Raw genomic sequence first — 14,130 nt, 5'->3', positions numbered from 1 at the left:
CCCTCAGACCCCAGAGGGTTAACTACTGAATCTGAAACATGACGGTAGATGCGTGAAATGATGTGGAATAAGTCTCTTTGCCAAAGGGTATTCCATGTGATGTCAGTGACCCTATGGCCTTGGCAGAGGTTTGGACTCTCCGAGTGCTTCTAGTCTTTGTGCTGTTCCTGCCTGCTCCCGCTGAATTTTTGGACTATTACTGCCAACACCTGCAACGTGTGTTACACTCCTGCCCCTACCCACAAAATTCTGACAATTTATTTATTTATTTATTTATATTTATATAGCGCCAAATCACAACAGTTGCCCCAATGCGCTTTATATTGTAAGGCAAGGCCATACAATAATTACGTAAAAACCCCAACGGTCAAAACGACCCCCTGTGAGCAAGCACTTGGCGACAGTGGGAAGGAAAAACTCCCTTTTAACAGGAAGAAACCTCCAGCAGAACCAGGCTCAGGGAGGGGCAGTCTTCTGCTGGGACTGGTTGGGGCTGAGGGAGAGAACCAAGAAAAAGACATGCTGTGGAGGGGAGCAGAGATCAATCACTAATGATTAAATGCAGAGTGGTGCATACAGAGCAAAAAGAGAAAGAAACATTCAGTGCATCATGGGAACCCCCCCCCCCCCCAGCAGTCTAAGTCTATAGCAGCATAACTAAGGGATGGTTCAGGGTCACCTGATCCGGCCCTAACTATAAGCTTTAGCAAAAATGAAAGTTTTAAGCCTAATCTTAAAAGTAGAGAGGGTGTCTGTCTCCCTGATCCGAATTGGGAGCTGGATCCACAGGAGAGGAGCCTGAAAGCTGAAGGCTCTGCCTCCCATTCTACTCTTACAAACCCTAGAAACTTAAAGTAAGCCTGCAGTCTGAGAGTGAAGCGCTCTATTGGGGTGATATGGTACTATGAGGTCCCTAAGATAAGATGGGACCTGATTATTCAAACCTTATAAGTAAGAAGAAGAATTTTAAATTCTATTCTAGAATTAACAGGAAGCCAATGAAGAGAGGCCAATATGGGTGAGATATGCTCTCTCCTTCTAGTCCCCGTTAGTACTCTAGCTGCAGCATTTTGAATTAACTGAAGGCTTTTCAGGGAACTTTTAGGACAACCTGATAATAATGAATTACAATAGTCCAGCCTAGAGGAAATAAATGCATGAATTAGTTTTTCAGCATCACTCTGAGACAAGACCTTTCTAATTTTAGAGATATTGCGTAAATGCAAAAAAGCAGTCCTACATATTTGTTTAATATGCGGTTTGAATGACATATCCTGATCAAAAATGACTCCAAGATTTCTCACAGTATTACTAGAGGTCAGGGTAATGCCATCCAGAGTAAGGATCTGGTTAGACACCATGTTTCTAAGATTTGTGGGGCCAAGTACAATAATTTCAGTTTTATCTGAGTTTAAAAGCAGAAAATTAGAGGTCATCCATGTCTTTATGTCTGTAAGACAATCCTGCAGTTTAGCTAATTGGTGTGTGTCCTCTGGCTTCACGGATAGATAAAGCTGGGTATCATCTGCGTAACAATGAAAATTTAAGCAATGCCGTCTAATAATACTGCCTAAGGGAAGCATTTATAAAGTGAATAAAATTGGTCCTAGCACAGAACCTTGTGGAACTCCATAATTAACCTTAGTCTGTGAAGAAGATTCCCCATTTACATGAACAAATTGTAATCTATAAGATAAATATGATTCAAACCACCGCAGCACAGTGCCTTTAATACCTATGGCATGCTCTAATCTCTGTAATAAAATTTTATGGTCAACTGTATCAAAAGCAGCACTGAGGTCTAACAGAACAAGCACAGAGATGAGTCCACTGTCTGAGGCCATAAAAAGATCATTTGTAACCTTCACTAATGCTGTTTCTGTACTATGATGAATTCTAAAACCTGACTGAAACTCTTCAAATAGACCATTCCTCTGCAGATGATCAGTTAGCTGTTTTACAACTACCCTTTCAAGAATTTTTGAGAGAAAAGGAAGGTTGGAGATTGGCCTATAATTAGCTAAGATAGCTGGGTCAAGTGATGGCTTTTTAAGTAATGGTTTAATTACTGCCACCTTAAAAGCCTGTGGTACATAGCCAACTAATAAAGATAGATTGATCATATTTAAGATCGAAGCATTAAATAATGGTAGGGCTTCCTTGAGCAGCCTGGTAGGAATGGGGTCTAATAGACATGTTGATGGTTTGGATGAAGTAACTAATGAAAATAACTCAGACAGAACAATCTGAGAGAAAGAGTCTAACCAAATACCGGCATCACTGAAAGCAGCCAAAGATAACGATACGTCTTTGGGATGGTTATGAGTAATTTTTTCTCTAATAGTTAAAATTTTATTAGCAAAGAAAGTCATGAAGTCATTACTAGTTAAAGTTAAAGGAATACTCGGCTCAATAGAGCACTGACTCTTTGTCAGCCTGGCTACAGTGCTGAAAAGAAACCTGGGGTTGTTCTTATTTTCTTCAATTAGTGATGAGTAGTAAGATGTCCTAGCTTTACAGAGGGCTTTTTTATAGAGCAACAGACTCTTTTTCCAGGCTAAGTGAAGATTTTCTAAATTAGTGAGACGCCATTTCCTCTCCAACTTACGGGTTATCTGCTTTAAGCTGCGAGTTTGTGAGTTATACCACGGAGTCAGGCACTTCTGATTTAAAGCTCTCTGTTTCAGAGGAGCTACAGCATCCAAAGTTGTCTTCAATGAGGATGTACTATTGACGAGATACTCTATCTCACTTACAGAGTTTAGGTAGCTACTCTGCACTGTGTTGGTATATGGCATTAGAGAACATAAAGAAAGAATCATATCCTTAAACCTAGTTACAGTGCTTTCTGAAAGACTTCTAGTGTAATGAAACTTATTCCCCACTGCGGGGTAGTCCATCAGAGTAAATGTAAATGTTATTAAGAAATGATCAGACAGAAGGGAGTTTTCAGGGAATACTGTTAAGTCTTCAATTTCCATACCATAAGTCAGAACAAGATCTAAGATATGATTAAAGTGGTGGGTGGACTCATTTACATTTTGAGCAAAGCCAATTGAGTCTAATAATAGATTAAATGCAGTGTTGAGGCTGTCATTCTCAGCATCTGTGTGGATGTTAAAATCGCCCACTATAATTATCTTATCTGAGCTAAGCACTAAGTCAGACAAAAGGTCTGAAAATTCACAGAGAAACTCACAGTAACGACCAGGAGGACGATAGATAACAACAAATAAAACTGTTTTTTGGGACTTCCAATTTGGATGGACAAGACTAAGAGTCAAGCTTTCAAATGAATTAAAGCTCTGTCTGGGTTTTTGATTAATTAATAAGCTGGAATGGAAGATTTCTGCTAATCCTCCATCTCGGCCCGTGCTACGAGCATTCTGACAGTTAGTGTGACTCGGGGGTGTTGACTCATTTAAACTAACATATTCATCCTGCTGTAACCAGGTTTCTGTTAGGCAGAATAAATCAATATGTTGATCAATTATTATATCATTTACTAACAGGGACTTAGAAGAGAGAGACCCAATGTTTAATAGACCACATTTAACTGTTTTAGTCTGTGGTGCAGTTGAAGGTGCTATATTATTTTTTCTTTTTGAATTTTTATGCGTAAATAGATTTTTGCTGGTTATTGGTGGTCTGGGAGCAGGCACCGTCTCTACAGGGATGGGGTAATGAGGGGATGGCAGGGGGAGAGAAGCTGCAGAGAGGTGTGTAAGACTACAACTCTGCTTCCTGGTCCCAACCCTGGATAGTCACGGTTTGGAGGATTTAAGAAAATTGGCCAGATTTCTAGAAATTAGAGCTGCTCCATCCAAAGTGGGATGGATGCCGTCTCTCCTAACAAGACCAGGTTTTCCCCAGAAGCTTTGCCAATTATCTATGAAGCCCACCTCATTCCCGCCCCGGCTGCATCTGTGTCTGTCTCTGTATGTGTACCTGTTGCTGTTCCTGTCCGCTGCTCCTGCTACATTAAAGATATTTATTTGTTCCCACCCACCCAAAGTTCTAACCATCTGCTCCCACGAGTGTTGTGGCAGGACCCAATCCCAATACAGCCCTCTAGTTGGGAAGAATGTTTCTCCTCATTGTTGCTATCTTAAGTTGTTCACTGGGTGGAGTGCAGCGACAAGTACATGACATGTTCAGTGTTCAATAGGTAGACCAATTATATGAGCGAAGTGTCGCGCAGTGTGCAAAGCTTGCTCATGGTACAGAGTCCCAAACAGGAAGTGCCAAATTTTGAGTCCACAGTGAAACAGGAACTGTCAAATGTTGAAAACTTCCTGGATTGATACTTCCTGGACTGACAGATGAGATCTCGTGGAATCTCGCGGGAACTCAGTGGTAAGTTCACACAGAAACAGGAAGTGCCAATTTTTTAGAACACAGTGAAACAGGAAATGTCAAATGTTGTATACTTCCTGGCATGGGTGGAGCCAGAGCAGAGGTCAGAGTTGCGCTGGACTCCCCTGAAATCTGAATGGACACAGATGATTGACATGTCACGGCACATGCAAAAAAAGAAAAAGAAAAAAAAAAGAGCTGCTGATTTTGAAATCAGTGGCACATATCGACTGCTAGGTCCCTCCTGTCCAGTAGTTGTTAATGTGTAAAGTTTCAGAGATTTGCTTTCAGTTTGAGGTTGAGGAAGATAATTTTATAAATTTTCATTTTTTATATTTTTTGTATTTCTTGTATTTGAAATGGTATAAACAAATAAAAATGTGTGAAATACCAAGTGTTCCAATACTTTAGGAGGGCACTGTATCCTAACCTTATGATGAGTGCAAAATGAGTGTGGTATTATTACTGTTTTGTTTAAGAATGTTTAATTTTCACTGTTGCTGTACTTTGTGTGAAATCATAGTCATATCGTATATCATACTGATATGACAATATGATAATTTGGCCATATTGTACAGCCCTACTGTCAACTAGCTGAAAACTTTAAATATTAACTTACATCTACATAAAAAAAATGCTTCAAATGGCAGGGGCTTAAGAGGGCTGTAATTAGGGGGTCTCGGGGGTGGAGTCCCCCAGAAGCTGAAAGGTATCAAAAAATAAAAATGCTTAAAAAGGCCGAAGCTGAAAGGTTTTAGCATGCTAATGCTCCCCTGAAGCATTTGTTCAAAAAAGGTCTGAAGGATCTAACTGACATGGTGAGATGCTGAAGAGCTTTGCTCTTTCATGCCTGCAACATATACATATTCGATGAGTTCAACCACAGCTGTTCATAATTTTCAGTAATATAACCAACATCCCCTAACTATCCTGCAGGCGGCACAAACGTCAAAGGGCTTTTATATCGGCAAAACAAAGTTTCCTTTTCGATCAAGTTGGTACATCAAAATTCACAAGATGCAACAGGGTTTGTCCTTGTTTCTGAGTTATTGGGAAGGCAGGGCAGGTGCCTGTGTAACGTTTCCAAATCAATGTTTGGTTGGCTTGGACATACAGTAGACGGTTCATATATGTCTAACTATGCCGTTGGACTTCTTCAATGTATATGACCCCCCCCACACACACACACACATTTTATATTTTTGTTTAACTTTTTAACTTGGTAGGAGTGAGAAGAATATAGAGAGAATTTTCCATATCAATAACTTTGTATTCCCAACATAATATCAGAAAGGAATATTGCAAGAAGATTTCAGTGCAAGATAAAAAAAAGAGGCTTGAGAGAGCAAGTCAGAGCAGAGGACCCAGAAAGACTTGATGATCTGTCCTCCTGGCATCCGTCCATCTGCGGAAGACGATGGTGTAGAGTCCAGTTTGTTTTTTGATTTTTTTTTTGTTTTTGTTTGTTTGTTTTTTTTTACACTTTTCAATTCAGTTTTAATTTATTTCATTTATATAGCGCCAAATCAAAACAAAGCTGCCACAAGTAAGGTCTAACCTTACAACCCCTAGAGCAACTGTAACTGTCACTCACCGAAGGGCAGCTGATGATTGGGACACACTGCTTGGGTCGACACTCAATATTGCCTTTAACACAGGCACAAAGAGTGCAGTTAACTGACGACCACATGTCACCTTCCTGCAAGGTAGAAAATACACAACAGAATCAAAACACCCATCTGTCCATCTTTATGTCATCCATTCATCTGTCCATCCTTTCCATGTCCATCTGTCTGGCCATCCATCTATTCATCTACCCGTACATTATCCAGTCATTCATCTTTTAATCCACCTGTCCACCAGTTTATCAGCTTGCCCATTCATCTATAAATCTATCCACCCATATGCCCTCTCACCCTGTAGATCTTGTTCCGGACTCTGCAGTATTTCACCTCCTCCACCTTCACGTAGGACATGCACTCCTCACAGCACTGATGACCATGACAGCTCCCCGGCTGTGAGCATCTCCTCTTGCACACTACTGTGGAATCCTGCGAGGATGATGGACATGTAAGATCTGGGACAAGAAAACCAAGTCCAAAAGAAAAATTCCAAAAAAAAAAAAAGATGGAGAATTTCCTATTCATTCAAGTCATGCTGCAAGTTCAACCACACAATTTAATGTTTTGTATTTTTTTTTACAATCGCAGTGCATTTTTATAGTTTTATTTATTTATTTCTACATTTATGTATGCACAGGTACATCTCAAGAAATTAGGTTATCCTGAAAAAGTTCAATATTTTTGTCATTTATTTCAGAAAGTGAAAATATTATATATTCCAGTCCCATGGCATGTAAAGTATAAGGTTTCAAGAATTTTTGTTTTGATAATTTAGGCCTATAGCTCCAAAAACTAGAAAAATATGTATCTCAAAATATTTGAATATTTTATTTCAAGTCATTATTTATACAGTATAGTAAGTCCCTCCAGCTGCTCCCTTGTTTGCATTCGGGGTCGCCACAGCAAATCCAAGGTGGATCTGCATGTTGAATTGGCACAGGTTTTACGCCGGATGCCCTTCCTGATGGAACTCCACATTACATGGAGAAATGCGGCAGGGGTGGGATTGGAACCCGGAACCTTCTGCACCAAAACCAAGCACATTAACCACTAGGCACCACCCCTTCATTATTTATGCAGTATAAATACCACAAATCTTTCACTCTGGTTCAGTACACACAACCACATTCGTGGGGAAGACCGCTGACTTGACAGTTGTCCAGAAGACACACACTGAGTCCCTCCATTAGGAGGGTAACCCACAGAAAGTTATCGCAGAAAGTGCTGGCTGTTCACAGACTGCTGCATCAAAACATATTCATAAAAAGGTGACTGGAAGAGAAAAGCATGGTAGGAAAAGATTCAAAGCAACAAGGATGACCGCAGCATTGAGGAGATTGTCAATCAAAGCTGATTCAAATACATGGGGGAGCTTCACAAGGAGGGGACTGAAGCTGGAGTCAGTGCATCAAGAGCCACCGCACACAGACATGCAGGAATAGGGCCACACAAGTGCTGTATTCCAAGTGTGAAGCCACTCCTGAGCCAGAGCAGAAGCATCTTACCTGGGCTAAGGAGAAAAAGAACTGAATGTTACTCAGCGCTCCAATGCCCTCTTTATGTGTGAAAGTAAATTTTGCATGTCATTTGGAAATGAAGGTCCCATAGCCTGGAGGAAGAGTGGAGAGGCATAGAATCCAAGTTGCTTTAAGTCCTGTGTGAAGTTTTCACAGTCAGTGATGATTTGAGGTGCCACGTCATCTGCTGGTGTTGATCCACTGTTTTTTATCAAGTCCAAAGGCAAGTTAGCCATCTACTAGGAGATTTTAGAGCATTTCATGCTTCCATCTGCCAACAAGCTTTATGGAGATCATGATTTCCTTCTCCAGCAAGACTTGGCACCTGCCCAAAGTGCCAAGACTATGAGTAACTGGTTTGCTGCTCATAGTATTACTGTATTTGATTGGCTCCACAGACAATAGCTTCTCTACGTGGTATTGTCAAGAGGAAGATGAGAGACACCAGACCCAACAATACAGATGAACTTGAGCTTGTATAACACCTCAGCAGTGCCACAAGCTGATTGCCTCCATGCCACACCACACTGATGTGGTGATTCATGCACAAGGAGCCCCAACAGAGTACTGAGTGCATAAATGAACATACTTTTCAGAAGTTTGACATTTCTGTATTATAAATACTTTTTGGGGGTGAGGGGGTGATGGAGGGGTGATCTAATTTATCTTAATATTGATCTTAATATTAATATTGATCTTAATCTTTGAGGTACACACTTTCTGTTTTTTGGACTTGTAAGTGTTGTGAAAGTGTAGGAACACGGACCCACAACAGGGGGCGTAAATGAACGGACAATGGAGGAAGTCAAATATCAACACTTTACTGTTGTGAAACAAGCACAACAATCACAACCAATAATAATAATTGTAGCGATAAGTCAATCACAACGGTGTCGTGTGGGCAGGCTCGAAGGTAGGAGACGTCCGTCCAAGCCGAACCGGAACCACACGATTTCCTCCGCCACCGAACCCCGGGAATACTGGAGCCGCCAAGTCCCGAACTCCAGGTGGCCACTGCCTCCGCTTGTCGGATCCGGTACTGCTGGCGAGGAACAGAAACAGTCAGATGTGGGTGCGTCTGCACCCAGCAACACGTGGGGTGAAACACCACCTCCACCTCTAGTCAGGAAAAACACTGTAGGAATGTAAGTACTTATCCGTGTAGCAATCTCCTGCTGTTCTTCTCTCTGTACAAAGGCAAAAAGTATTTTCTAGTCAAAGAATAATTCGCTGGCTGGATATGTTACCTTCTGGGTCGAACGATATCTCGGCAAAGAGCTGGAGATGTCGTCTGGCTGATATACCGACACTGATCCGACGAATGGTGACAGCTGTCAAAGATGATGAGCGGCAGCTGTCACTCTGGCTGCTCCTGTGAGGTGGCAGCGCCCTCTGGTGCCTGGAGCCCGCACTCCAGGCAGGGTGCCCTCTGGTGGTGGTGGGCCAGCAGTACCTCCTCTTCAGCGGCCCACACAACAGTAAGCTTAATTATCTAAAAAAATAAATTCTTAAACATTTTAGTCTATATACAGGGAGTCTACAATATATTACATTTTCACTTTCTGAAATACCTGAGAAAAAATAGCAAACTTTCGCGCGGAATGACCGCCCATATATGACTGCTTGCAGTCCTAGTTTGGCTTGTGTTTCAAATCATGCCTTAATTTCAACACATGTACTTGTCTAGATTTTCTTTCCTGCAAGGCAAACAAGAAGAAACATAAAAAGTGCGACAACATGAAATGTAGCCAAAACTTCTCCAACAGTGATCAAAGAGTCTCTGGTGCAGTGACGGCTGTAGGAGCAGCGTTTGATATCAATGCCAAGTACCTTGCAGGTGCAGGTGGTACAGTTGTCATGTATAAAGGACGTGTCATTCTCGTAGACCTCGCTGTGGAACAGACAACTGCCTAAAGACAGATCAAACACCTTCCTCTGACCTGGAAGAAAGTGAAAACCACAGGTTTGTACATCTTGAGCAGTAACACCTGAACACTTACAGCAAAGTGTCCTTTCATGAGATTTTCTGATTATTATCTTCACCAACGGTTTAAAATTTTCAGCCACACCTGTTGGTTAGATTGTCTTTTAGAAGGAATATTCCAAATGTTTTTAGCTTATCTGTATGATAATTGGTTAAAAAGTTATCAAGATTATCAACTAGCAGAGTGTATCTATTCCTTATAACCCCGTCACACTAGAGGCCGAATGAGGCCGAATGTCGACTGGACAGCATTCTGAGCGCAGTCCAAATAGTTGGGCACAGTCATGCAGCCGCCCAAATGTTTTGTTCATGTTCAAAACATTCGTGGTGCAGTCGAAGTGAAAAAATATCGAACGGCAGTCGCAGTGCCATATGACCGTAGTCTGCCTGCATTCTAAACAATCGGATGGCATTTGTGACATTCTGATTGTATTTGGGGGCGTTCAGCAAGTTTCCACCATGTGAACCCTGGCGGAATATCCCGAATGTGCCTGATGCAGTATGGATGGAGCTCGAGTGTTGCTGGAATGTATTCTGCCAAACCGCAATTAGACTGCAATTGTGCGGCTTATTAATGGATTCTTATTGTTCTTAATGCATTCTGGCAGCTGTCCAGGTACTCTTACAGTGTTCCACCAAAATCTGTAGTGCGTTCGGAGGCTCATGTGCACGGCATGCATGATTCAGTCAAGGCGGGTCGGAGTGCAGATTGGGTATTCGGTAGACGGCTGTCGTCTGCAACTCTTATTCCCTCCCAGATGTGGCACGAATTTTTGTTTTTTTGGCATTCCGCCTGACTCGGCTTGGCTCGTGCTCATTCGTACTAAGTGTGAGATACATGGCCAATTCAGGAACATTTTCTATTATGAAACGATTTGATTCAAAGCGATTCAATCTGGTACAGTATGAAGCAATCGGATACAGTTCTTCCTGTAATGTAGACATTGATTTTCCATGATACATTGGAATGAGCCAAAAGTGGCGCTGTTAACTTTTAAGTACATGTTTCATGAAAAATCAGGGACCTTCCTCAAGTTTTTGCTGCTAATTGTGGCGCAGGACATTGTTCGCCTTTTGTTCACCATGGGGCCATCACCACATACATTAGCAAAAAATGTAGCACAGAAGAAGCCAGCTGTGCTTAGCATAGCATAGCTAGCATAACACAGTTCTTCTGTTCTGAACCGGCATGGCAGTTTAAACAAACTGTGAATGGGAGGTAAAGTTTAAATAGATACCATTTTCAGACATGTTGATTTAGCTTTTAGTTTTGATTTAGCTTTTAGCCTGACCTTTGAAATTTTAGAAGAGTTTGAAGATGCAAAAAGAGCAACAAAACTTTTAACAATTCATGATGGCAAAATTGAGTCATTAATTGGTTCATAGTACATTTACATCAATTCAGGGGTCCATGTATCCATATAGTAAATAAATAAAAAATAAATGAAAAATAAAAGATGTCTTAGTAACACCAATATGGTATTAGCTTTATGTCAAAAGCACAAAACTACATTTTGTAACTTTAAAAAAACGGGTAAACAAAAAGATGATTTAAACCAGTGGTGTCCAAACTATTCCAGAAAGGGCTGAGAGGGTGCAGGTTTTCTTTGCAACCACTGACTCCAGCAGGTGATTTCAATGATTAACATCCTTTTGAGCAGGTGGGTTGAGTTCATCAGTGAAATCACCTGCTGGAGTCAGTGGTTGCAAAGAAAACCTGCACCTTCTCAGCCCTTTCTGGAATAGTTTGGACACCACTGATTTAAACCTCTTACACTGAACCAAAATTTCTGGTTTCCTTTTTGTTGATCATTGTAATTCATTATTATCAGGTTGTCCTAAAAGTTCCCTGAAAAGCCTTCAGTTAATTCAAAATGCTGCAGCTAGACTACTGACAGGGACTAGCAGGAGAGAGCATATTTCACCCATATTGGCCTCTCTTCATTGGCTTCCTGTTAATTCTAGAACAGAATTTAAAATTCTTCTTCTTACTTATAAGGTTTTGAATAATCAGGTCCCATCTTATCTTAGGGACCTCGTAGTACCATATCACCCCAATAGAGCGCTTCGCTCTCAGACTGCAGGCTTACTTGAAGTTCCTAGGATTTTTAAGAGTAGAATGGGAGGCAGAGCCTTCAGCTTTCAGGCTCCTCCTGTGGAACCAGCTCCCAATTCAGATCAGGGAGACAGACACTCTCTCTACTTTTAAGATTAGGCTTAAAACTTTCCTTTTTGCTAAAGCTTATAGTTAGGGCTGGATCAGGTGACCCTGAACCATCCCTTACTTATGCTGCTATAGACTTAGACTGCTGGGGGTTTCCCATGATGCACTGAGTGTTTCTTTTTATTCACCTCTTTTTGCTCTGTATGCACCACTCTGCATTTAATCATTAGTGACTGATATCTGCTCTCTTCCACAGCATGTCTTTTTCCTGATTCTCTCCCCTCAGCCCCAACCAGTCCCAGCAGAAGACTGCCCCTCCCTGAGCCTGGTTCTGCTGGAGGTTTCTTCCTGTTAAAAGGGAGTTTTTCCTTCCCACTGTCGCCAAGTGCTTGCTCACAGGGGGTCGTTTTGACCGTTGGGGTTTTTCTGTAATTATTGCATGGCTTTTGCCTTACAATATAAAGCGCCTTGGAGCAACTGTTTGTTGTGATTTGGCACTATATAAATAAAATTGATTTGATTTGATCAGAATCTATTTTAACATTTGGCTTTTTTATGTTGTGGTTGTTAAACTAAGATGCTAAGTTGCAGGTTTGGCAAAAACATCTACAGCAATAACTTTATCTATAGTACACGTATGAGACAGGTAGGTCGGGGATGGATTACTGACTAACTGTCTTTCCCTACACTACTAAGGGCCCCTTCAGTTTAGAAGGTTTCTCCAATTTAGAAGATCTTCACTTAGCCTGGAAAAAGAGTCTGTTGCTCTATAAAAAAGCCCTCCGTAAAGCTAGGACATCTTACTACTCATCACTAATTGAAGAAAATAAGAACAACCCCAGGTTTCTTTTCAGCACTGTAGCCAGGCTGACAAAGAGTCAGAGCTCTATTGAGCTGAGTATTCCTTTAACTTTAACTAGTAATGACTTCATGACTTTCTTTGCTAATAAAATTTTAACTATTAGAGAAAAAATTACTCATAACCATCCCAAAGACATATCGTTATCTTTGGCTGCTTTCAGTAATGCTGGTATTTGGTTAGACTCTTTCTCTCTGATTGTTCTGTCTGAGTTATTTTCATTAGTTACTTCCTCCAAACCATCAACATGTCTATTAGACCCCATTCCTACCATGCTGCTTAAGGAAGCCCTACCATTAATTAATGCTTCGATCTTAAATATGATCAATCTATCTTTATTAGTTGGCTATGTACCACAGGCTTTTAAGGTGGCAGTAATTAAACCTTTACTTAAAAAGCCATCACTTGACCCAGCTATCTTAGCTAATTATAGGCCAATCTCCAACCTTCCTTTTCTCTCAAAAATTCTTGAAAGGGTAGTTGTAACACAGCTAACTGATCATCTGCAGAGGAATGGTCTATTTGAAGAGTTTCAGTCAGGTTTTAGAATTCATCATAGTACAGAAACAGCATTAGTGAAGGTTACAAATGATCTTCTTATGGCCTCAGACAGTGGACTCATCTCTGTGCTTGTCCTGTTAGACCTCAGTGCTGCTTCTGTTGACCATAAATTTTATTACAGAGATTAGAGCATGCCATAGGTATTAAAGGCACTGCGCTGCGGTGGTTTGAATCATATTTATCTAATAGATTACAATTTGTTCATGTAAATGGGGAGTCTTCTTCACAGACTAAGGTTAATTATGGAGTTCCACAAGGTTCTGTGCTAGGACCAATTTTATTCACTTTATACATGCTTCCCTTAGGCAGTATTATTAGAAAGCATTGCTTAAATTTTCATTGTTACGCAGATGATACCCAGCTTTATCTATCCATGAAGCCAGAGGACACACACCAATTAGTTAAACTGCAGGAATGTCTTACAGACATAAAGACATGGATGACCTCTAATTTCCTGCTTTTAAATTCAGATAAAACTGAAGTTATTGTACTTGGCCCCACAAATCTTAGAAACATGGTGTCTAACCAGATCCTTACTCTGGATGGCATTACCCTGACCTCTAGTAATACTGTGAGAAATCTTGGAGTCATTTTTGATCAGGATATGTCCTTCAATGCGCATATTAAGCAAATATGTAGGACTGCTTTTTTGCATTTGCGCAATATCTCTAAAATTGGAAAGGTCTTGTCTCAGAGTGATGCTGAAAAACTAATTCATGCATTTATTTCCTCTAGGCTGGACTATTGTAATTCATTATTATCAGGCTGTCCTAAAAGTTCCCTGAAAAGCATTCAGTTAATTCAAAATGCTGCAGCTAGAGTACTGACGGGGACTAGAAGGAGAGAGCATATTTCACCCATATTGGCCTCTCTTCATTGGCTTCCTGTTAATTCTAGAATAGAATTTAAAATTCTTCTTCTTACTTATAAGATTTTGAATAATCAGGTCCCATCTTATCTTAGGGACCTCATAGTACCATATCACCCCAATAGAGCGCTTCAAGTGTTTCTTTCTCTTTTTGCTCTGTATGCACCACTCTGCATTTAATCATTAGTGATTGACCTCT

At 40.8% G+C, this 14,130-nt stretch overlaps 1 protein-coding gene across 1 annotated transcript in view; it reads right to left on the bottom strand.

The window, feature by feature from the left end:
* The window catches only part of bmper (BMP binding endothelial regulator), a 135,878-nt gene that overhangs the window by 39,044 nt on the left and 82,704 nt on the right, over positions 1-14,130 (bottom strand). Inside the window, exons 8-10 of the mRNA XM_034174407.1 lie at positions 9,326-9,435; positions 6,273-6,407; positions 5,951-6,055 (exon numbers count right to left, since the gene is read on the bottom strand). Of these exons, the coding sequence (XP_034030298.1) occupies positions 5,951-6,055; positions 6,273-6,407; positions 9,326-9,435 (350 nt within the window). The remainder of the gene's footprint in view (positions 1-5,950; positions 6,056-6,272; positions 6,408-9,325; positions 9,436-14,130) is intronic.

This window comes from Thalassophryne amazonica, chromosome 7 (assembly GCF_902500255.1).
Source record: "Thalassophryne amazonica chromosome 7, fThaAma1.1, whole genome shotgun sequence".
NCBI classification, from domain to species: domain Eukaryota; kingdom Metazoa; phylum Chordata; class Actinopteri; order Batrachoidiformes; family Batrachoididae; genus Thalassophryne; species Thalassophryne amazonica.
The sequence above is the reverse complement of the archived record's forward strand: the minus strand, read 5'-3'. Positions and strand labels throughout refer to the sequence as shown.